Genomic DNA, 25,848 nt, shown 5'->3' on the forward strand with positions numbered 1-25,848 from the left:
AACTATTGACATCAATGCTGGCTCAATTCTAGAAAGCTTTAACAAGTCAAATGGTAATGAGTTTCTTGGCACTGTACGTTTGGATGGAGATTACTTCGCTTAGAATTGACCTTGATGTTTCCTCTAGAATTGTTATAGATAAGTACCCTATCCCATAGACATTGATCTGATCCGTCACAGCAAGGCACAATAAAAACCACGCGACTCAAGAATAAAGTAATTAATATTTTACCCGAAAAGAATGATAAAGTGTTTCCAGGGCGTGCTTTATTGCTCACTTGAGACCGCCATTAGAAGAGTATTTTACGACAATCCGGACGTTTTGTTATGGAAAAGATTTCCGTGATAGAGAGGCAAAGCTTTATGGGTAATCGAAGTGGCTTATGGGAATTGTGCCTGATGCTTAATCCATCGGTTTTAAGTTGTGATTGCAAAGAGTTCAGAGTGATGTTTATGATACATATCGTAAAAAAGAAAGTAAAACCACGCAATCTGTAAGTATTGGCGGCCCCCGTCAGTGTGGTTCTCCCTGGTCAGACCGCCTATAATTACATCGACAACGGAACCATCACCTGTCGACAATCGCCCCTATATATAGAACGAGAGAGCTCGCCATTCTTCAGCACACACAGGGATATAAGGACCGTTTTCTTAAAATGATGAAACACACAGTATATATATGGAAATATTATCCGTTCCTGTAGTAGAAATGAACAGATTTATATAAAAATCTAAATAAATTTGAAGTTAGACTCGAGATATTTATATATATACTTGTTGAAACACATTAAAATGTTCTGTCAGATGGGAAGAGATATTAGATGACAAATAGACGGATGACATAGGTACGGAAGCAAGCAAATAAGGGTTATTTTGTTATTTATATTCCGAACGGCCGACATATTTCTTTGAATTATCAAATTTAATCATTCAATTTCCAATTTTAATGTTGCGTATTGAACTTTACTCTTAGAATAGGCAACGCAATTCTAGGAAATTCGAACTTAAATCTTTTTTCAAAACAGTAAAGATGGAATTTTACTCTTTGAATTAAAAAAAAAGGACTTTGATTTAAAAGAAGTGAATAAAAAAACTTATAAAGTATGGTGACAGAAGGAGACATTCTATTTGATAACAAAATTCCAAATTAACACATTTCCTATCTACAGTACTTGTAACTTGTCCTGTTTAGTCACTAGTCTCGACTAGTACATCGTTACATGGCCTGAGTAATCAATTGTCTTGACTAGTACATTGTAACTTGTCCTGACTAGTACATTGTAACTTGTTCTGATTAGTACGAGGGTCAATCAAAAAATACGAAGACAATGTGGTTGTCTATCATATTTTTTTTCATGAAAGTCATACTTAACAGATTAATCTGTGCATCAACACTTATGTCATTGATATGCGAAGTTTTAGTCTATTTGATGAAACGGTATTTTTGTTACTCCTTTTTAAAAACAACATGTTTCGTCTCCACGGCGCACGGTAACGTTCAAAACATGACGTCAAGATTAAACACGCACAGTTTATAGATATACCCCATCTTTATATCACGCTTAGTCTCTTGTGCCTTTCTTTAAAATGGCACTGAACCACTTAACATCTTATTTTCACACATTTGTTTGAGAATCATAAGTTAGTTCTTCGAAGTTTTCATTTTCTAACCGTGTATCTATAAGTTTACAGTAAGGATAACCCTGAGCGTCAGTTGACGTTTCTTATTTTTTTTACCAAATATTTACAGATATTCTGCTCTCTCTCGGACTTCTTTATAGTCAAAATACAATTACCACCACCCCCACAAAATTTATTACAGTTAAACACAAACTTGCAAATAATTGTTGACTTATTTTTTGCACCATTGAGCATTTTCACAACTTGTATCGGCTTTTTCCTGGGTTAAATCCATTTTGTTTGTACTTCTCGTTGCGCCGTGACGTCCGGCGACGTCGATGTTTTTAGTCAATTCTAAAGAGGACTACCTGTCTTTTAGTTACAAATACCTGTTAGACAAAACAATATATCCCGTCATTATTTGGAACATGGAATTCGATGACTATACTTAATATGAGGTTTCAATATTATTTGGTTTTAAGCCCAATTTATAGAGATATTACTTTCAACATTATATGGGTCATTGTTGACATAACACAAATGTTGACCGTGCGCCGTGACCTCATTTTTGCAGGATTTGATTCTAAATAAATCTTAGAAAAAAAGGAATTTATCAACTTTTTTTCTTGCAAATTGTTTGAAACTATTGCTTAATTATGTCTTCCAAATTTAGTAATGATATGGCGTTAAGTAACATAGCTATGACAAAAGTCTTCGTATTTTTTGATTGACCCTCGTACATTGTCCTGACTAGTACATTGTTACTTGTTCTGACTAGTCTCATGTCATGTCTAGTAACTTGTCTTAATATTGCATTTTTATTTGGCCTGAGTAATCACTTGTTCTGACTAGTACATTGTAACTTGTCCTGACTGGTACCTTGTCCTAGTCAGACTTATAACTCATGATCATAAAGGAAATTAGTTTCAACTATTCTAATGTAGTGGTTTTGTCACAAAAATGTAAAGCAAAGATAATGGAGCAGATTTTGGATATCATATGATTTGTTCAATAGTTGTAAAATCGTACATCCGTCAGAAATTAATGTTAAGGGAGGGGGTTTGTTACAAATAAAATAGTAAGACAACTTCACACACCACATGAATCAATGTTTATATAGCAGGTTGATATACACTAGGATGGAGTTAAATGAAGGCCGACCTCGAGACCAAACAATTTTTCCAGTCGGAATTGGTGCTATATAAGGGCCGGTGGCGGAAGATCGGTCAATAGCGGCTCTGTGATTGGAATCAGTTGTATTGCTAATCAACTTTTAGTCTTAGTAATGTTGCTGTTTGATCTCAATCCACCACTACGAGTCCCCGTAGTTAGTCCGGGAGTCGGACGGTGATAATGATGGATGGCGGTGTGTTTCCGGGGGATTTCTCCTGTTGTCAGTTGATTGTTTGGACACGTAAGAACCCGCGCCCTGTTATCATGTGTGATCTCGGGGTCAGCACTGCTAGCATTGTTTGTTTTGTGGAACTACGAACTGGCCGGGGAAAAAGTCAGATTATTGACTTCTGAAATCCAACCTATTTTCATAAAGTTTAGAATTTTTGAGGGTAAAAAAAAATTATGAGTTCTCTCTATGTTAGAAAGTGCGAAACAAGAAGAATGAACGATGTTCTTTAAGGTATCCCACTCCTCAATGTTGCTGTATCAAGAATTTCTTGAGAAGTATATCACTGAAATCTGTAGACAAAACATTCTTGAAAAATACAAAGAAAATGGGGGTCAGTATTCATCCCTCTGAGATATGGCTCATTTAATTTGACCTTATTCCTAAAATGCAATTTCAGCATGAGTAGGATTGTTGTCCGTATTTTTGATTAAGCAAACTTATTTCTTCAAAAATTATTTTAATTTATGCACAATGGTCACACTGAATTCTTTATGAATGTTGTATGATTATGAAATGTTAATCTTTCTGTAATGATTAAATATATACAATCAGATACATTTAAAATACATGTATAATGATCATCTGTGCAATGAAATCAAAACGTGAGGAATGAGATACCTTAAATTGGTTTGCAAATGTCATGTTAGCACACTTAGGCAAGTTTTAAATCTAAGCATCATTAGTTTATACATCCGTTAAATTCAATTTAATAATGATGAAATGCTTTTTTTGAAAATTCTTATAAAGGAGTAAAATAATAAGGACGTAACACTCTGTTAGTTATTTTCGTACAAATAGAGCCGGATCACAATTTGATAATTGGACATCGATTCTAACTTGTCCTCTCGTTCAGTGTGTCGAGTAAAATAACATTTGTCCGACTCGTTTTAAGATTGTGAGCATGATTATGTAACACTGGTGCGTTTGAGATGCGAGGACAACATGATCAAGCAGACAAATTAAATAAACCCAGAAATATTTTAAAACATGTCAATCTAGATGACAAACTTTTAATTTAATAAAGTTCTCCTCTGATCTATCATACCCTTATTTGAATAGGTGTTACAGTAGTGCCGCGTTATCATCGATCGTGTAGCTAAATATAGCCACACTCGTACATACGTGTACTATAAATCATTATATATGGAATGATATAGTCTCAAAAGACAATGAGTTGAAATAAATAAACAATATCGAATAGGTAATGGAGAATATTACCCTTTTTTGTTTTGTTTGTAGGTTTCGTATTTTCCACTGTTATATCTGGTGACCCCCCCCCCACCCACCCCATCACCACCCCTTACTTCTTTCATCGAGAGCAATCTGTTTATTTTAAGTCAATTAAATTAAATTACTGTCGTAAAATTATTTACTCAAATAGTGTACGAAAATTTTTAGTTCTCTGCTCATCTGAAAAGAAAGAAAGACAACTGTATACTGGACATCTACAGGGGTTATCGCTCTTGTTATATTACACTGTATGTTACTTCACATATCAGAATAAAGCCTGCAGATTTCGAGTATGATAAACCTTTTAAAAACACCGTAAAGTTACTATATAACTTTATATTGATACGGTATACATGCAGTGTGATATTAATTGGATTTAAAGTTCAAATAATGTATCTTGTATGGGAAAGATTACTGCACAGTGGCGTCGGAACCAAATTGAAAGTGGGAGGGGGGGGGGGGGGGGCTAGGCTAATCCTCAGATATCAGGAAAATTCTAAATTCTAATCCGTGGGGGGGGGGGGGGGGGGGGGGGTAAGTATACCTATGGCTCCAACATCTCAACATTTCCGTCTTTTCAAGGTAAATTTTGTAACAATTTTCTTTCCTGGGAGAAAAAGTGGGGTGGGGGGGGGGCTGAACCCTCTATGATGCTATGTGCCTAATGGTTAGGTCTAACTTTACCAAAAAAGTGGCGGGTGGGGGGCTGAACCCTCTATGATGCTATGTGCCTAATGGTTAGATCTAACTTTGCAAAAAAAGTGGGGGGGGGGGGGGGGGGGGCTAAGCCCCCAACCTAGCCCCCCCCCCCCCCCCCGGTTCCGACGCCTATGCTAAAGGTCATTGAAAGTTTATGTATGATAACATGTTGTGATCTTGGACACTGTAGATATTTTGAAAATCTTCTTCTGAAAAACCAATCTATCAGAAAAGCTTAAATTTTTGTGGAATCATCCTCAGGTGGTGTAAATTCGGGATTGTTCAAATCTTGATTCCTGGGGTTAAGTTGGGGCCACAATGGGAGGTCGAATTTTTAGATAGGAATATATAGAATAAATCTTTAAAAATCCTCTCAAAAACCATTTGGCCAGAAAAAAAATGAAACTTGTAAGGAAACATCCTCACGTAGAGTGGATTTGTTAAAATCATGATCTCCGGGGTAATGGTTGGGGCCACGAATCGGGGTTGAATTTTTTACCTCGAAAGATTTTAGATTATTCTCAATAACTCAAATATTTTAATATACGATATTACATGTACTTTTATGAAAGCATTTTGACTTATTGCTGATTTTTAATTTTTAGACTGGGCCCCTGGACAATTTCTGGACCACACAAAGGGTTCATAGTCTGATGTAGTTTTATCCATATATACTAGTAAACAATTTTTGAAGATCTTTTTGAGAACTCCAATGCTCAGTATGTGGTAAATCAATAAAACTTTCCTGTAACAAATGAGCCTCAATATTTAACATAAGAATATCTGGTGAAAAATTAAAAATATTTTTATGCGGAACGTAGTCCTCTACATTGTCCAGATATTTGTATATACATGTATCTTTTATAATGGCTATTGTTGCTCAGGGCCTCTTGTTTTAAATGTTGACAGGGTATGTCCATGCAGCTATTAATGACATCCTTATTTATCTGAACAATCAAGTACATGTTTTTTCCCATAACAGTTTTCGCGATTGGTTATATCCTTGTGTTTAACTTGCTTTGATCGTTTTGATGACTATGATTTTTTGTATTTCATGGATGGACTCTTTTAAAGTGGTACCAAGATTAAAAGGACAGTTATACACTCAACAAGAGACAAAAGATAAATAAATGACTGTAGATTTTCATTGTGCAGTTCCCCTGTGACTTTGTAAACTTGTTTTACAAAGTGATTCCCAAAATTCTGCGATAGTTGCCATAATGAATGGATTCCATGTCTGTTATGAAAACAGAAATAAAACACTTGCGTGACAATCTAACTAGCTACTAGAAACATCATAATCAATATAATTATTTTGTTTTCAAGTTGTCTATTTAATACCCAGATTCTTCAAAAACCAAGCAGACAGTTGTGTGTGCAGTGTGAATGGAGAATCCCCTCTTGGTGACAAACCAGTACTGGCAGATTTAAACATATTTTATTGATTGCTGGTTGGAACAAAAGGATTGGGTACAAGTTCTTGAAACTTAGAACGCCCTTTCTTACATACTGGCTAACAGAGCAAGATTTCGTGTGGTTGCATGGCTATGATGTCCATGAAGCTTTCTACCAAAAGTATGAAATTCATAGCCCCTGGGTCAGGGGTTCTGGCTCTAGGGTGGGGCCAATATGGCCATATAGTAAAAATGTATTATTAAATCTTAGAAAATCTTCTTCTCTACTTCCATATACATTTGTTAAAAACTAAATGCATGATATTGATGTCAATGAAGCCTTCTACCAAAATTGTGAAATTCATGGCCCCTGGATCAGGCTCTAGGGTGGGGCCATTATGGCCATATAGTAAAAATGTATTAAATCTTAGAAAATCTTCTTCTCTACTTCCATATACATTTGTTAAAAACTAAATGCATGATATTGATGTCAATGAAGCCTCTACCAAAATTGTGAAATTCATGGCCCCTGGGTCAGGCTCTAGGGTGGGGCCATTATGGCCATATAGTAAAAATGTATTAAATCTTAGAAAATCTTCTTCGTCGTTCCCATATATATTTGTTAAAAACTAAATGCATGATATTGATGTCCATGAAGCCCTCTACCAAAATTATGAAATTCATGACCCCTGTGTCAGGGGTTCTGGCTCTAGGGTGGGGCCAATATGGTCATATAGAAAAATATATTAAATCTTAAACATTTTTCTTCTTTACTCCCAAACATGTGGGCAAAAAAACTGAATACTTGGTTATGATGTCCACTAACTCCTCTACCTAAATTGTGAAATTCATGGCCCCTGGGTCAAGGGTTCAGGACATGGGGGGGGGGGGCAATATGGCAGTGTAGTGTTAATGCATGTTTTAAAATCTTCTTCTCTATTCTCACACACCTGTATGAAAAACTGACTTCATAATTATGTTTACTAGGAAGTCCTCTACTAAAATTTTAAATTTCTTGTCCCCTGGAATATGGGTTTTGACTCTAGGGCAGGGCCAAAATGGATGTATAGTTTTTAATGCATATAATGTTTAAAAATTATCTTCTTTACTCCCACACACCTGAAAGGAAAACTGAATTCATGATTTTGTAGACCAGATCTTAAGTTTTTCGCCAAAATTATAAGTTTCATAGTTCTTTTTGAAAGATTTCAGGCAGGGAGGTGGTCGTCATTACAAATTTATAATTTTTCTACTCCAGAATGAAACCTAATTAAATGCATATATGAGACTCCTCGACAAGTTTGTGTATGGGTTATATGCTACTCAGGTGACCGTTAAGGCCAATTGGCCTCTTGTTAGTTTACGGAATTTCTGATGATAAATTTGTTGATTAGAAATCAGAAAGCTCACCATAAATATATCAATGTGTATTTTTACGTATGCCTATTTTCAACCCCAAAGATATTTTCGTTGCGAATTATACATGATTTTATGCAATGAGAACCAAAAGATGGTGTCATTGTATAACGCAACCACGCAGTATCACGGTACTACTATTTGAACTCTTCTCTTTAAAAATATTAGTAGATTTATTTGTTATCATAATAAACTAAGGTTTTTAACCCCTACTCTGGGCGAGAACTCAGTAAATGCTTTTACCATGAAAAAGAAAAAACACTATATTAGGATTAACACGACATAAAGCGTTTATGCTAACCGCCTAAAAAGGGGAAAACCCCACAAATAATTGCAAAAGTTAAAAAACCCCACCAAATCTTTAACTAAATGGTAGCAATAAATAAAACCACAATTTCTCCTTGTATTATTGATAGCACAAAAATAACGCGCTTGTTGCCAAACTATGTTTTACATGGTTTTGAAATGACAAAATGTAAACTTAGTAATAAATTGTGTTTTCAGTATTTGCTTGGGGTAACGGAAATAAGATCCAAAACATTTTCATTTAAAACAAGAAATGTTGGATTATTTCCAGCAAATCTTATTTTAGTAAATAAATGTTTAGTTCCTCACTACGCCAATTTATGAAATCGGATTATTTCAGGAATAAAGTATATCCAATTCTGAATAGTGCATGAAAGGATTGAAAAACTTTTGACCTCATAAACTGAAGGATAAAACAGTAACGGTATCTTTGTCTACTGAGAAACAAATAAGATTTTTAGAAGGTACATTTATACATATATCATGTCATGAATCACGACTTTGGTTTCACATCAAGACTAAAGGGTGTAAAATGTCTGTATCAAAGCATCCGGCGTGCATGAAATATTTATATATAACACTCTGGGCTTTACGGAATGTCGTCTGATTGGCTTTTACGAGTCTTTTTTTGCATCCACTCTTTTCTGTTTACGAGATTTCATCTGACCACGGTTGAACTTAATCAAGATGGACCAGCGCTTTAGATAATTTGTACGAAGTCCAATTTCTTTACAAAAAAGGAGAAGAAGAAAGAAAGAGAATGTATTAGGCACCCTTCAATCTCATGGTAACAGAAGCGTTTTCATGCATACGAAATCATAGTGTTGTGCAGAAGACAATTACTGATAGAAGCATACGACATGATGGATTGCGTCAAATCTAAATGAAGACTTTAAATGATCTCTCTGAATGCGGCGTGGCTTAGTCGGGGATTCCCGGGCGCAGTACTGAGTACACGGACCCTTAATCAGATTGTTGCGGGAATTGCCTTAATTGTGAATCTTCTTATTATAGAATTATTCTCCGTGTACATGGGAGTCCAGGAAATCTTAATTATTCCCACAGAGGGAGGGTTCACACTTGGGCTGCAGATTGAGTCTCATCTCTGGAACATCCTCGTTACTCACAGAGTTAGAACATGGGCAAACACAGAGAGGAACATTTGCAAGCATTTGACATCGTTTGGGGAACGAAAGTCAATCCTTTCTTCGAAAACATTTTGTCATAAACTTCCTCATATTACAGTTAGAGAGCTATTTAAAGTTTCATTATATTTAGACACAATATAGAGTTACATCATTACTAGCGAGAAAATTGTGTTAGTGCGAGCTTTTAATTATTTCTAATCTGAGAAATTGGTTGACAATGACTCGAACCGAAAAATGGTCGCATGCTTTAAGTGTCCAGCGGGATAAAAATTGGATCACGGAATAAAATTTATATAGATGATTGTGTAGAGGTCGGAAGAGGAAATGGAATAAATGAATATTACATGAGTAGAACTACAATTTCTTAGTACTGTATTAGAGAAAGCCAAATACAATGACGTTAGACGATCATCCTTAACTAGAAATAGAAGGGGACGAGTCTAGTCGTTATATTCAGCAGAAAGTGGCACCCAATTTGCGATCGTAAGCTGGCTTTTAGGAAAGGATGTCCCACAGAATATTAACAGCAATTGACAGACTCTCCGGAAATCAAGGACATCACGTGACTAAGTACCGTCTGATTGGAGGAAAGTTTTTTTTTTTATATCTTAGACAACTTGCATGTACCGGTATATATTACAGTTGAAAACCAACAGAAACACAGAGAGTAAATGGATTTAGTAAAACGGGAGTACTGAGGAAACATAATTATTGCTAGATGTGAGCAACGGGGGTTGTAAGTTGTAATACGTAACTAAATTATTGTTCATGAAAATTGGAATCAACATAATGTCGGATAGAATGAACGTCATGTCTGGCAGTGTTTGAGGTTACGATGGCATGACGTCACAATGCGGCTGACCGCCGGACGACTAATATTGGGGTTTGTTCCCTTGCGGATATAGTGTTGGTCCCCTTTATTCATCCCATTCCATTAACAGTCTTCGTTATGTAATTATTGGAGATAGAGCGATATGAACCTGTTAACCAATACAGCACCGTGTACACCGGACCAGTGCCGCCTGGACTGTCACTCCTGATCGGATACAGAGAGCTATACACAATGGACGCGACTCCTCAACATGGATCGACGTGGATTTCCGCGGTGACTTGTATGACAATGTATACCGCTGTGTGCATGTATTAATTATAAACTTTGGAGGGGAAAAATCATTGATTAGACGAATGGATCAGAGATTTAAATCTGCGTGCACTGCATCAAAATAAACAGTTTAGAAGGGTAAAATGGGTCCAAACCGGAAGCGAGTTACACATTTTAGCGAGTTGGAGCCTGTACAGATACGCATGGACGAACAATTAGAAGCCGAAAAAATGGAACCGGAAGTGGCAACGACTGTAAAGGTAGGTCTACCGAGGGAGAGTTAGATTAGCAGGTCAAGAAAAGTTACCTTTTCCATCTGTCACAACCATTAACTTAGGCCTAGTGACTGTAATCTATAAACAGTCTATAGATCTGTACCATTAATTAATATTAATAAAACGCCGTACAAAGTATAAGCAAGAAAAACATTTTCTATCCATGGCGTAAAAACGTACTGTTTCTTACAGATCGATTAAATTAATAATTTATAAGAAATTTAAAGGTTAGCAGTGTGGGTGTTAGTGATCAAGTTGATCATATTTAATGCTTTGCCTGTCAATAAATATCTTCATTCATGGGTTTTATCGATATATCTCATATTTTTGTGATTTGTTTAATTCTCTACATTTATAAATGATTAAAAGAGTCAAAACACATGACAATTCGTCAATATTTGAATTTTACAGGCGTTAGGATCGAACTGACTTCGATGGTAAGGTTGCAGAGAGAAAAATTAAGTTAATTTCAATTACTTACAAAATACAAATGGTCCATCGAGTTTGAAAAATCTTCCTTTTCCTTTGAAAATGACATAAAAGTAAACCGTACATTTGACAATTTGACGGCAGAGGGCGCCCCTAAAAATCCGCCACTGATCATTGCCTGCCGACTTCTGTTATATAATTGTGTTTAATAATAATTGTTTTTGAATGATCACACTTCCCTTACTCATTAATTGTTCATTAACGTGAAATATGCGTGATGCACGGAAATCATTAGGGCAAGTTGCTTTAAGGTCGGTCAGCAAGGGAACCAAACATCATGGGTATCAGGTCGGGTCAGTGCCCGAATCAAACTTTGTTAGGATCAAATTTGGTAGATACGATCTTTCGGCCAGAAAACAGAGTCTCAGTAGCCTTTGAATATAAACAGCTCAAAAGGGAAACTTAACTCAATATATATTATATAGTTTTTATATTGTTCTATTACAAAAACATTTGGAGAGAAATCGCAAGTTTGTTTTACCATGTAATTACTACGTGATGGGGATTATAGAATGTGTTCAACAAGTTCCTGAAGCAATCAATTTCTCCATGTCAGCCTCGACAGACTGGACTAAGGCCTCTATGATTAGGGGTTTCCCTGACGGGGCTCAGGAACAACGAGAACTGGCGGGGTAATCTTGTTTTCCTGCATGCATGAAATCTGCATTCTGCCTGTCAACAGTAAACAAATTAGGGGAATAAATAAATCCGTTCTGCGACCAGTCATCCCCGTGATCTAGCTGGGTAATCTTCTTTCTACGATAGAATACAATAGGATTGTATCTGGATAACTGTCACGTGGTTTATGATTAATTAAAGTGGTTTTCCACTAGAATTGTTGTATACGTAGCTAGGGTTATATGATGTTAGCATTTAAAAGCCACGTTCTGAACATCTTCCCTCCCCGGTTTCGTGGGAATTAACATTTTCATTTTAAGTGAAAAATGTTAAAGCAGAGACCTCATACCAAAACGAGGCTATAATGCTGGTTCTTAATGTCATCACATTAAACAATTCAACAGTGATACTTTTTTGTTATTTAATATTGAGTATTTCATCTAATCATCAGTATTTTTCATTTGATATTGTTAGCTTACATTCAGCCGTTTTTGTTCATAGAAAAATGTTGGGGACATGCACGTTGGAAATAAGCGGTGTAATTACATTTTCTTTTAGATGATAACACAACAAGCCTCTTGATTTCATTCATTACTTCAAACTGCTCCCTAGAATAACGTGGACGTCTGTCGACAACCATGTTCTCTGCTCACTTTGGCCAATTATTGGGACTCTCTAGTGATTGAAATTGTTACCATAAAGCATTCTTTCGAGTGTCGTAAACTGCCATGAGGAACCCTTTTCACACAGATTGATGTTTCCATTTTATTTGGAGGAAATAAAACAAGGTTAAATGAAAGACGGTGTCTTTACATCTGATACAAAGTTGTAGAAATATGTTTTTATATCACGTTTCGTACATAAAATTCACATACATAAAACTATATATTATATAGTAATTTCTTTGTTCAAGCAAATTGCTTTGAAACAACCAAAATTCTAGCTATAGAGGTCTGTAGCTCCCGGTCTGAAAAAAATTCGGGTGGACGATCGTGGAGCTAAAGTGCCACCCATTGAAAAATGGTATATTTATTGGGCACTAAAATCTGCGCTGGTTTTGGACTGATAGACCTTTTTTATACGCAAATTCTGTGAAAACAAATAGTACCATTAAATTCTTCATGCAAATTACTACTGATATCGTCTCTTTACTTGCCCCGAAGCACGCTACCGATCTCGAAAAATCAAGGATGTTATAATTACATCGAAATCGAGAGTCGCCATTTTTACATGTAAAAAAAAAAACTGCACCACTTCACTTAACGGGGCTGGTGATGGTGTTTTTAAACGATTATCAGAGTAAAGTAAAGAGACGATATCATTAGAAGTTTCGTATAAATAAGGTTTATCAGTCCAATACTACCGCAGATTTTTGTGCGCAATCAATATACCATTTTTCAATGGGTGGCACTGTAGCTCCACGGTCGTCCATCTGAATTTTTTTCAGACCGAGAGCTATAGACCTGCAGCTACCCAAATATGAGTAAAGTGTGTGATTGATGCTCTTTTAATAACAGTCTTAAAAAGTACATGTAGACACCTTGAGTTGGAGGACCCGGGTCAAAGTCTCGCCCGCTTGTAAACATCGTACTCCAAGTAACTGGAGAATAATATAGTCATAATTATTTATAGTCCCACCATTAAGTTAATAGTCACCGCTAATAGTCGGAGACCAACATCAATCGAATAGGCGCCGTCAGTAGTCATAGTTTCAGCTCTAGAACATCATGCCGATAATAGTCGTAGTCCCAACACCGGGTGAATAGTCATAGTCAGGAGTCGCGGTGCAAATTCCTTTCTTCTACCTCGGACAGCGTTTTTTGAATAAAAACGTGTCACGTGATTGTCGTCTAAATCTCTGTGGACGAAAAATGGCAACATTGCGGATTAAACGTCATTTACATTGCATTTCTTTCTTAATTAAACCAATTAACAAAATATTGAAGTCCTCGACAAAACTCTTAATATAGGGTTTGTTACTGACTGTGCATGGGAAAACGTCCATAGATGGCATCACGAATTCATTAACTATACATTTTAAGGCAATGTTTTACATTCGATTTGTGCCCACAACATTACTGTATGTAAGAAAAATTTAAGTTTTAAACTGTCTGATATATATATATATATATATATTTTTTATAAAATTTGAACAATGCAGAACTGTATTCGGCATACATCTTTATCATAGCTACCGCTCGGTATTTAACAGTGACCGCATTTAATGAAGCTACAGAAATTACTCGATGATAAGTCTGATCTCTTTTTCTTCGGGGGGAGGGGGGTTAAAATAATAAGTTAAAATTAGGGATTCGACTCATTTGTATTTCAGTGGCAGTGCTAGAAGTTCTGTTTACTCTGATATTCAATTATGAACGGCAGACATTGCTATAGCTAACCGCGAGTCGTTGTCCTTATTACAGAAGTGAACAATTACTGCAAGTAGCAAATGACTTTTTGGTTTGCAAAGATATGGACGTATATCAGATGAACCAATGTTCAGTATACCTAAAGTAAAGCTCGTTAGTCGATTGAAAATGCGAACATTTTAATTTTTACCTCAATACAGGTGAATAGTAATTGATTAAAATTTAAAAGCCGCTTTGAAAAAGTTTGCAAATATTACAGGTCAAAAGCTATGGAAAATGCCCGGTGGACGTTATAATTTGGCCGATCTATATCGTTCCAAATAAAGCGCTCTTTAGTTTCGTAGGGTTGTCCCCTTACTGCTGAGTTACTGCAGTCTAGTGAAAGTTTTCAATGGAATAGCATGAAGCTTAAGCTAAGATATTTTTTTTATGATTTTTAATTTTATCGGGATCAATGTGACAGATATAGTAACGTCACTCCGGAACGTTCTTGTATGTATTCCAAATATCTCAATCGATTCCTCATTTCATTAGAGTAAGATCAATTGGTCTTTGAAAGTTTTCTTTAGAGAACATATGTTAAATCGATTTGACAAACTTGTAAGTGTTGTTTCACTGAATATGGTTAAGTAAAGCTGGGGAGCGGGCGCCGACTCCATACTCGGGGGAGACTAGCGCCGGTGACAGGCGTGAAAACGTGGGACGTAATTTTGTGTGGCGGGAGGGACAAACTGTAAGCGGCGACCCTGATATCTCGGTAAGAGGTCCCCGGTCATCACTTCATCATTACTCCAAAACTAAACTAACGTAAAAATAAGGATAAAGGTAATGCATGTATATGCGAATATTAATATATTTGTTATATTTGTATGGTATCATAATATAGTTTTTATTCAAAATTTTATCTACGTATACCTCCTTGACCACCTGATGTATAGATTTTGTTCCAACCCATGTTACCAAAGTTTTTCATTAGCAAAATGTATTTAAAATCAAATTGAATTAAAAGTGAAACATAATTTAAAAAGAAAAACAGATGGAGTGCAAAATCAATCACTTTAAAATCACCCGAATCATTAATTTATTAATTCTCAGCTTTGTATAGCCATGAACGGATCAACATGCCTGTATGTACAGTTATTGTTCTTTGAATTTTAATTCACGGGTGTTTGTTTCTATTTTACCCCGCTGTATACTGTATAAACATAAACATAATGGTTTAACATAAAACTAAACCAAGTGCTTGTTTCGACATTACATGCGCGTCTCTTTGAAGCCTGTCATTAAAACTTAATATATTTCAATTTTTCAACAATATTTTCTGTTTCTTAATTGATTAGCTTGTCGGGAGGCTATACACGGCGCGCCAGTCAATTAGAATTCTAAAGAGAACTCGAGAACGGGGAAATAATCAACAAGCATTTAAAAACCAGAATTAATTTCTATTCAACGTCCGTTTATTTTTCAAGAAAAGTAAACAATTTAAACATATGTTTCTAATTGACATTGACATTTTTGTATTGATATTTCTGCGATGAGAAGATCGCTAATCTTGGTGGTTACAAGAGTTGATGCCGGTTTTGAGTGGTAATAGTTGCAATCAAGTTATTATTGCCTTCATAATAAGCAACTTTAAAAAAAAGATGATGAAACTACTAATCAAATCATAACTATATTGATCATATTGGTATTTATTTTAATTTTATGACAGGTAAGACCAAGAAACGCTGGACAGACTTGTCAAAATATATATTGTAGCAAATATTTGCAAGCTGGCGCACAGAGAGGTTATATACATTGTAAGTTAATTTTTCACAGAAACCCTTAACAGACATGACTGAGCAAATGTTTTTAAAGGCAAAATCGAAATAAAAATGATACAAAAGATTATATGATATGGGCCTAAAATGGCCCCCTAAAATGAACATCATCGTTTTACTATAATTTTTTGTTTTCTTTGTACAGGATATGTGATGTTTTACATAAGGAATAAGGAATCATCCTTTGAGTATATTATGAGGTGATAATTTCGGTCGGGGCGTGATCAAATCCAATAAAGCCCGATGGGCTTTATGATAGATTTGATCACGCCCCGACCGAAATTATCACCTCATAATATTCAAAGAATGATTCCTCATTACTTATATTTATATAATTTTAAGGTTAAATATTTAAATATAAATAAGCAAACCCCGCTGGCGCCTCAATTTGGCGTAATTTGTATGATGGGTTATACAGTACAAAATCGATACGTAGTGTTATCTCAGGCAAAGACACTGGAAAATGTAAATATATAATGTTCATTTTGATTCAGCTGCCCACAATTGAGAAATTTGATATCGTAAAGACAACCTTTCCTCGCCATTTTTTTCCATTTTTAGCATTAAACAGCTTGTTTTCAAACAATTTTTCATTCAGAAACCATAGAGCGCATGCTTGAACAAACAGAATATTTTAATCAGAGATGTATCTAGCCAAGGCTAATAAGTGCCAAAAAAAAATTTCCTTGTTCAAGCATGCGCTCTTTATTTCCCATTCATAAAAAGATAAGTAGCATGTCAATTTTTGACTGATTTTGATTGAATTATAGAAATAGCGTCCCTTCTGACGTCATATACTGCCAGTGAGTGCAAATAAATCAAATAAATAGGTGAAAAATATAGTATACATCAACTCTTCTAAAAAAAAAATAACATAACATTTTATTGTACCCGAAACACTTTATAAAATGGCGAATTATGGGGGCCAAATTTAACTCATATATATTATATATAGTTCTCTAAAACATAAAGCCTTGGACTTTTACAGCGTGCGGAATCTTAGTTATTGATGGAAAATTTCATTTTGAAGACATTTTGATACCTTGTGTACCTGAATCTAAATCAACTTATTAAAACAATACTGGCCGTGGAATTCTTTCTTTGGTCAGACCAGACAAATCATGCTCGATTAAAATCTACAGCGGTCCATGGGTAAAATCGCTCACCTGTTTTTCTTTTTCTCATTTATTCATATTTTATTCATATACATTTGATTTTAACAGCTCTTCAACACAAGGAAATATGAAGTAAAATCATCACATTGATTATGTATAACATTATATTATTATATATTACTTGTTAGCATCACAACGTCTCAAAATTAAAGGAAACATTCACCTAGTATACGATAGACGTTTAAACACTGAAGTGTCCATCAGCAGGGTTCACTCCCTAAATTAGATGTATTTTTATCGAAGAAATAGCTTTAGAATAGGTGATGGGTGATGCTTATAAATGGATTGTATTTTCTCGTGCTTTTAAGATTATATTGAACAAGTGGCCTTTTAAGAAAGATAATAAGGCAGAAACTTGGAATTTGGCCTAAGATTTTAATTTTATTTAAAGAAATGGGACATTAGAAAATAATGAGATCATTATAAGAACTTGCTCGACTATAGAAAACACATTAAATATCTTCTGTGTTTGTGCGTCCGTTAATGAAGTCAGTAAACATCCATAAAGAGGAACATGCCATGAAAAGAGAAGATACTTGACATTAAGACCAATAAAGCTACAAATAAAACAACATTTTAAGCGGAAGCTGAGAGAAATTTGGACTAATGCTGCTGCATATAAAATCGATCGCACCCTTGATGATTTCCGGTTCCGATTATGTTATATTCCATCTGTTCATTAGGCCTCTCTACATTTACAGTGATTTGCACTTTAGATAGTACAAGAGTGTATGTATATTTGATGTAATGTTAGTGGTCGGGACGAGACGAGGGGACAGTGACTCACTCCTCTCGGATATATCACCTAAATTAAGGCAGCTACTTGGTGTCTGGTGTGCTCGGATAGGTCTGACCGAAATTCCATACATTGTACAAAACAATTACAACAAAAGAACACTACATGAACGTCTTCATATCAAACTTCGAATGCACTGAATGATGTTTGGGCTTTTTCGGGGGGGGGGGGGGGGGGGGCATTTGTTATTCATTGACCTAGCACTGATGTTCAATATTGGTGAAATAATTTTTACTGCAATACGCAGAACCTAACCATTTTTAGTTTTAACATTAGATTAATGACAAAATAAGAGACCCCTGTGAACAGAGTACATGTATACGTATATCTAGTTATTCATGGCGAGGTCTAATTAGATGAGTACCGTGTGTGTGAGTGTGGTTGGTGCTTGGCTGTGATGTAGTCTTTGTGCTGGGTTCCAGGAGATCCTTTGAGTGACGCTAGAACGTTAATATATTGATAATAAATGACAAACTGCTAATTGACTTTTTTTGGCGTGTAATAATGATGTCAATATATACTCTAATACAAAGTAATAACGTAAAGGGAGTTTTTGATTTGGAATTGTTCAGAGTGATCGGCGTAAATCCTGCTGGTTCTCAGGGCTCGGCGTGCTCGTGGTCTTTCTGTTGATTATGACTACAAAGTGATTACAATACGATCACAATATAGTTACATTATGGCCACAAAGTGATTACAAAACGGTTACAATATGGTTAAATTATGGAGACACCAGCAAGGTATAGTACCGGACTTCACGCGGTAGATGTCGCATGAGCTCTTCAATTAGTCGTGTAAACAGTAGTGTTAAACAACAAAGTTCTATTTACTTTATTTTTAATTTCAAGCGTTATTTCTGTATGATTGTTTAATCATTTGAATTATTATTTCTATCATGTAATTTACCAAATTGAAATCCTAGTCTGGTGTAATCGTCGTGACTGTAGGGGTATATAAAGACATTTTCCTGGGGTCTGGCAGCCTGCTCTATAACGTCAAGAACAGGCGCTGATCAGGAGTTTTCCCTAGAGGTCCAAAGAAGAGGGTCCTTGCTTACTAAAGCGGGTTGGGAGGGCATGGCTTATTTTAAATTAGTACGTTTTCTTTCCGAATGATCCGCGCAGGAGGAAATGTTTGTTATCTATGAACACAGCATTACTGACTTAAGCTGGTATATGATTACAGATTAGTTATCAGCCTCTTCTGTATTTTTACAACCAAGTCGACTTGTATTCTGAATCGGTACAATGTACTTGAAACAAGGGGATATGTAAAGGCTAGGAATTCGTATTTGTTTCTCAATCATGAGACAAATGGTTGCGGCAAATGTAAAAATGAAATAAAAATAAAAGCAGCTAGTCTGTTAAACAGGGCATTTTATCTTTTCAATAAATTCCCTTAAAGTCGTTCATAAGTGCGACTAATTCAGGAGATTTTGACCGGGGACAGGTTTGGATGTAGTACCGCGATATACTGTTCTCAGTGCTGTCCCACAGACAGACCGGCACACGACGACTCCATCCCTCGCCTGATTTATTGATATTGAAAACATCGCCAGATTCCATCAGTGGTTGACAGGGAGCTTTTTACGACCGAGTTTTACAACGTTATTACATCACCAGCAGCGTTATTAACCTAAAGAGCTCATAAGCTTTTGATCAAAGTCATTGAAAGTTCCCGGATGACAAGAAAACTAATAACTTCTACGGCATTAAGACCATAGAGCAAGTGAATTAAGTGATGCTTAAAGCAAAGAAAGAAATGATGGAGAATTTGTAAACCTTATTTTTTTCTTGTTTATCTGTTTGTTTGCCCATCAAACGTATTCTATTTATTTTTAATAATTCTGATATATCTTATTATTAAATGTATCGAAATGTAACTATAGAAACTATTTCTCTATCTAATTAAATGGACAGGTCGACAGCTCTCATCAGCACATCATAATAAAGGTACATTGAATGTTCAGTAATGACCAGTGTCAACACATTTCTTATGGAATCATACACAGAATATCTGCTGTTATTAAACTTATGACGGGGACATCGAGGATTGTAAAGTCCAAATGTCTATCAATCTTACAATAACTTGCTCTATACAACGTTACATGGAACAGAAAGGGAGAATATTCTGAACGGGAAAGGAGAAATCTATCCCAACAGGAAGGGATACCCTTATCTTAGGAGAGAAGGATAACATTACGAGAATGTCTAGCTCAGTAGGACTAGGAAACACCCGAAAAAGAAACTTATATCCGACCAAAGGAGGTAGTCCTATCTGACTACAAAAGAATAAGTCAAGTCTGAGGAGGGTATTGGTTTATGATTATAAGGTGTAGCAATACCTGACATGGAAAAAGTAAATCTATCTGACTAGACATGATCGAAGAGGAAGGAGTAGCTCTTTCTGAATAGACCGGAGTAGATCTATCTGACTAGAAAGGAGTTGATCTATCTGACTAGAAAGGAGTAGATCTATCTGACTAGACAGGAGTTGATCTATCTGACTAGACATGGGTATATCTATCTGACTAGACAGAAGTACATCTATCTTACTAGACAGGAGTAGATCTATCTGACTAGACAGGAGCAGATCTATCTGAATAGACAGGAGTAGATCTATCTGATAAGACAGAAGTAAATCTATCTGACTAGACAGGAGTAGATCTATCTGACTAGACAGGAGTAGATCTGTCTGACTAGACAGGAGTTGATCTATCTGACTAGACTGAAGTAGATCTATCTGACTAGACAGAAGTAGATCTATCTGACTAGACAGAAGTAGATCTATCTGACTAGACAGGAGTAGATCTATCTGACTAGACAGGAGTTGATTTATCTGACTAGACAGGAGTAGATCTATCTGACTACACAGAAGTAGATCTGTCTGACTAGACAGAAGGAGATCTATCTGACTAGACATGTGTAGATCTATCTGACAAGACAGAAGTAGATCTATCTGACTAGACATGAGTATATCTATCTGACTAGACAGGAGTAGATCTATCTGACTAGGCAGGAGTAGATCTATAGATATATCTGACTAGACAGGAGTAGATCTATCTGACTAGGAAGGAGAATCATATTAAAGTACAAATGATTCGATCTATTTGTCTAGGAAGGAGTATTAATATTTGACTCGTAAAGAAGCCTTTAGACTAGAAAAGGGTAATTATCTGATCGGGAAGCAGTATTACTATTTGATTGGGCATGTTATCCCTTTCTTAACATGATAGTCTGGGTTAACTTTATCAAATTTGTTAACTATTTCTAAGGCTTGTGAGAACAATCCTCATGGTAGGAGATTTTATAAAATCGTTATTCAAAATTCTATTTTAAACACTTTGATTACATTTATATAATAATAGATTATATATTCATTTTTTTAAAGTGCAAATGATTTACACCTGTACCCAGTATTAAGTTAAATCACTTGAAATTTTTGGAACAATTTGTAAGTTCTTTATCATTCAGTATAATATCATAAATAGTGCCCGTTTGGGGTAGTAATAGTTGAAATTGACACCCCTTGAAAACCATTGACAACCTCCTCTTCGCGTCGGTAGATAATCCTCCCAAGCAGGCACTATTTATATAATGTCACATCGCGGCCAATTATACCTCACATCAACGAACATACCGTTTAATTCCATGTAAACGTTGCAATGGCATGTTCACATTAATGGTATCAATGTTTGATTCCTATGAAGAAAAGTTGCTTTTTGTAGCAAATTTCATAGACCAGCTGGACAGTCTGTATAGTATGTCCGGAGATTTTGTGGAGCACATTTGGGCGATTTGTAATAAAAATGCTCAAACCTGCGAAAGAAGTGCAATCGAAATAGATGAAAGGGAAAATATCCAAGATAACTCCATTTACAAATTATCATTTTTCACTCGTAAAAATTCACAGGAACGAAAACAGATTTCTTACGGAGATTTATAATGGGAAACATTCGACATCTTTTCTCCATTCGGATGTCATTTAAAATACCGCACAATTTTTCTATGTTTATCATCCGAGTCTGTTGCAATACCAAAGTCCCTTTGACATCACACTTTTGGCCGTATGATAAAACCTGAAAAGCTAGTAGGGGCGTTTCAATGAAGAAATCTTGGGAAATTTTTCATACTAGTTATCTATAATATCGAGTTACATGTATTAAGCAAAATGTGAATTAAGGATATCTTTGGACAGAGAATAGTAACGTATTGATATTAATATCGATGAGAATACGTATTGCCTCACGTGATGAATAAGAACCAAGCCAAGAGTCAAACGCAGAGATCGTCGCAGAGATCATTATTCATTACCGGGGGTCGAGACTGTCCGATATTTTATGGAATGGCGGAGTTATTAAATAGCGGTATGTAACACAGCGTAAAAGCCCGGAGACGGAACCAACAGATTCTTAATGGAATCTCAGAACTATCGGTCTCCATCAACGATGGGAGATATGAGGAGGTGAAGAATAGAACTTTGATTAAAAAATACGCATCCCATTTTTATACACTGGGTCCTTCGTTTTAGAAAGTTTCCAGCTTTAAAAAAAAGCCCGACCCACTTTACTGTGTTCGTATGATCGAGTGAAGGGGGGGGGGGAGGGGGCTTACCCGGAAATATTTCACCACTTGGAATAGTCGACATGACTATTTTTTCGATGAACTGTTTGAGTTTATTTACAAGCTTTAATACGTATTTTTTTCTGTATTTAGGCGAAGAATAAGATCATTATGTTGAGGGTTCTAAAGGAACTGAAAGGAAAGACGTCATTCCGTCCTATAGCCGAGGAGAGCGACAGGCCCGACACCGCCCCAGAGAAGAAGGTAAGGGTCGGCGCTGCAATTACAACGAACCTCCATAATGGTCACCTGATACAGCCTCGATGGCCAGCCGTGTACGTCAAGTTTTGCTAAGGCTTTTAAGATTTATTTCTTTTGCTTAAAAATTTCACACGGAATACATGTTAATTTCTTTCATGAAATTAGACCTTATTTTTCATAATTTTTGTGAACGATTCTAACAAAAGTTAACTAATCAAATAATGCAATGATTTCTCATTCCATTATGGTCTTTAGAATAAAGGAAACATTATACTGCTTGTCAAGAAGGGGTACGGAACCTCATTAAAGTGGGTTACTTTTTCGTAAGCACATTGACACGACCCGATTGGTGTCCATTCATAAATAGCATTTAATTCTGTTTTTGCTTTTCTTTTCTTTTTTCTTTTTGATAATGTTTTGAAAATGCAGTTTGAAATATAGGCCATGACCGTCGTGTCAGATTGATAATCTGCGCCTTTTGCAGAACAAGCTAGCTTGTGAATTTTGGATGGTATTTATCACTATTTGAGCCCGAATTGTTGTCGTCATTAACTAAGTTAAAGCCAGAAGAAATGTTTAAATTTTTTAGAAACAATCTTAGAAACAAAAAAAACAACAAAACAAAACAAGATTTTTGTACATGCTCTTGAGATTCGCTCATTGAATAATTATAACCTTTATATTAAATCATATACCGTGAAATCTCTTTGATATCTATAAACAAAATAGGATTGATGCATAAAATAATTAAGAAAAGTATTGATTACTCTGTCAATGACCATGTACCTATTTTGATAAAATTGTAGAGAATCAACATGTATATATCTGATGTTGTGTCTAAACTTTATAATCAACCTAAATCTAAGACAATGCTGTAGATCTGTAGGGATGATTACACACCGTAGAACCTGCCAACCATTTCCCCGTAAAGCTGAAGTTTTGCAGCTGTCTTGAACGCAAAAGGCAGATTATCTACAAAAAGAAAAAGTTAGCGGACGATCATACGACACAGTCATTGTCTCTCGCTTTAATATCCAGTTATACATAGAATCTTTGCCTGTATAAACGATTGTCTGACTGATCAATGTGATCATTCATTGCTTTGGTGGATAATTGAAAATCGAGACGGGATACAAATCACATGATGTCAAACCTGACCAAGCAATACTGTCTTTTATCTTACACGGACTATTATCCAAGTTGTATAAAGCAGGGATGCAACCAGGGCTCCGTTCAAAATCGTAGCTGCTACGTAGGGCTACATACATGTAGTTGAACTTACCGTTCAGCTACGTAGCCCTAGCCGCTACGTAGATAATCGTAGCCTAAATATTTTATGCATTAAGCGTCAAATTTAAGATGACCGCCTAATTAGTTACCACTTTAATTGTAACAAACATGAAATCTATTTACTTAGTGATATTTTGTTCATCTTTTAAGTTGTAATGAATTTAAACATGCATATTTCCGATTGAAATTAACAAATTATGTCGATGTAATTAGTCTTTAGTTGAATATTTCCAACTTCAAATAGCGGTCCGTTCAACAGACCTAGATATCTACGACCTAGCGGCTAGGCTTGCTGCTACGATTTTGAACGCAGCCCTGCCCTTACATTTATCTATTACATGTCCTACTATGTAATGTACCTATCAGGATTATAATTATAACCTTTATATTAAATCATATACCAATGACCATGGATATATAATTCTCAGGGAGAAAAGACATTATAGATTCCTGTCCTTTTTCTACCAGCAAGGGAACTAAATGTCCCGTCCTTTATCTACAGGCCAGGTGTATAAATATCCTGTCGTTCATCTTCCAGTCAGGGGTGAAGATGTTTCGTCCCGTATCTACCGGTGAGGGGTATTTTTAAATGATAAAAGTCCCGTCCTTTATCTATAGGTCAGGGTTATCTATAAATGATAAATGTTGCGTCTTTTATTTACCGGTCAGGGGATTCGATGAAATTACTCAATAAAATGTGATGAAATAAAAAAATATACCTGGTAGTACTGTATACAAAAAATCCCTTTAAAGGGGAATAAAAATTGCTGAAAGGTAAGGGCCCGATTTTTTTAATTACGGAAATAAGGAAAACTGTACTACCCCCTTACCCAACTACTGTATCTGCTGGCCGACGCTGTTGCTATTTGTCGTTTACCATGTTCTGTAGAATTTTGTGATCTTTCTGTGTTCAATGTGTGGCATCCTCTGTTTTTTATGAATCGACTGAATGTCTGATCAAGTGAATATATTACTAAATTTTCTCCAAAATGTGACATTTTACATATTGTCTGTCTGTCCCAGGAACAGTACCATCAACATCATTTTGAAACAAAAACTCTCCAATAAATATATATATAACACCAGGAACCATTGAAAACCATTGAACGTTTTGGTTGAGAACAAGTCTTTAATCAATTGAAATTATTCCTGAACATTGAGAATATATTTGATTAAACTCTATTGTGTTGCAAAACGAGCAAACAATTGATGCTGAAAGTATTAGACACGCAGTTAATTGTCTTTATTCTGTGCTTTTGAGACTGTGGTTAAATTAAGTTTCAAGAATTGTGACAGCCTGTACCGTCTGTACTTTCAGTCCCTTGTTGACAGAGACAACGAAAGTGAAGAGCATGAAGCGTTCCAACAGCTGCAAAGTCAGGCCAAGGTCACTCGCCCGGAGCCCGCCAAGTTCCTGATCCTGCACTACTCTCCCTTCAAGGCTGTGTGGGACTGGATCGTCCTGTTCCTTGTACTCTACACGGCAGTGTTCACGCCATACTTTGTGGCATTCATTCTCAACGAAGACGAGGCCAAGATGAGACTTCACCGAGATTCTGCAACGAGACTTCAGCACGCCGAGACAATAAAAACAGACCCATTAGTTATCATAGACTTGATTGTAGATCTGATGTTCATAGCAGATATTTTAATTAATTTCCGGACCACGTATCTACACAGTGGGGAGGTTGTCATGGATCCACAGAAAATAGCTATCAACTACATCAAAGGCTGGTTCATTATCGACTGTGTAGCAGCCTTGCCCTTTGACCTTTTACTGTTTGGTTCTGGGAATAGTGATGTAAGTACATGTAAATTGGTAATTTGCATAAAATGGAATCTAAGTTGATATTACTTTCGATAATACATTAAT

At 35.9% G+C, this 25,848-nt stretch overlaps 1 protein-coding gene across 8 annotated transcripts in view; it reads left to right on the top strand.

The window, feature by feature from the left end:
* Window positions 1–25,848, top strand: part of LOC105320240 (potassium voltage-gated channel subfamily H member 7) — a 53,540-nt gene that overhangs the window by 14,935 nt on the left and 12,757 nt on the right. For 4 of the 8 annotated variants that reach the window (XM_066068477.1, XM_066068495.1, XM_034465955.2 and 1 more), the window contains 2 exons: window positions 22,578–22,688; window positions 25,294–25,776. In XM_066068477.1, the coding sequence (XP_065924549.1) occupies window positions 22,578–22,688; window positions 25,294–25,776 (594 nt within the window). Of the gene's footprint in view, window positions 1–9,851; window positions 10,581–14,676; window positions 14,829–18,453; window positions 18,603–22,302; window positions 22,327–22,577; window positions 22,689–25,293; window positions 25,777–25,848 lie in introns of those variants that run through there. The other 4 variants (XM_034465956.2, XM_034465957.2, XM_034465959.2 and 1 more) reach the window with 4 other exon arrangements.

Source organism: Magallana gigas, chromosome 1 (genome assembly GCF_963853765.1).
Source record: "Magallana gigas chromosome 1, xbMagGiga1.1, whole genome shotgun sequence".
Lineage (NCBI taxonomy): Eukaryota > Metazoa > Mollusca > Bivalvia > Ostreida > Ostreidae > Magallana > Magallana gigas.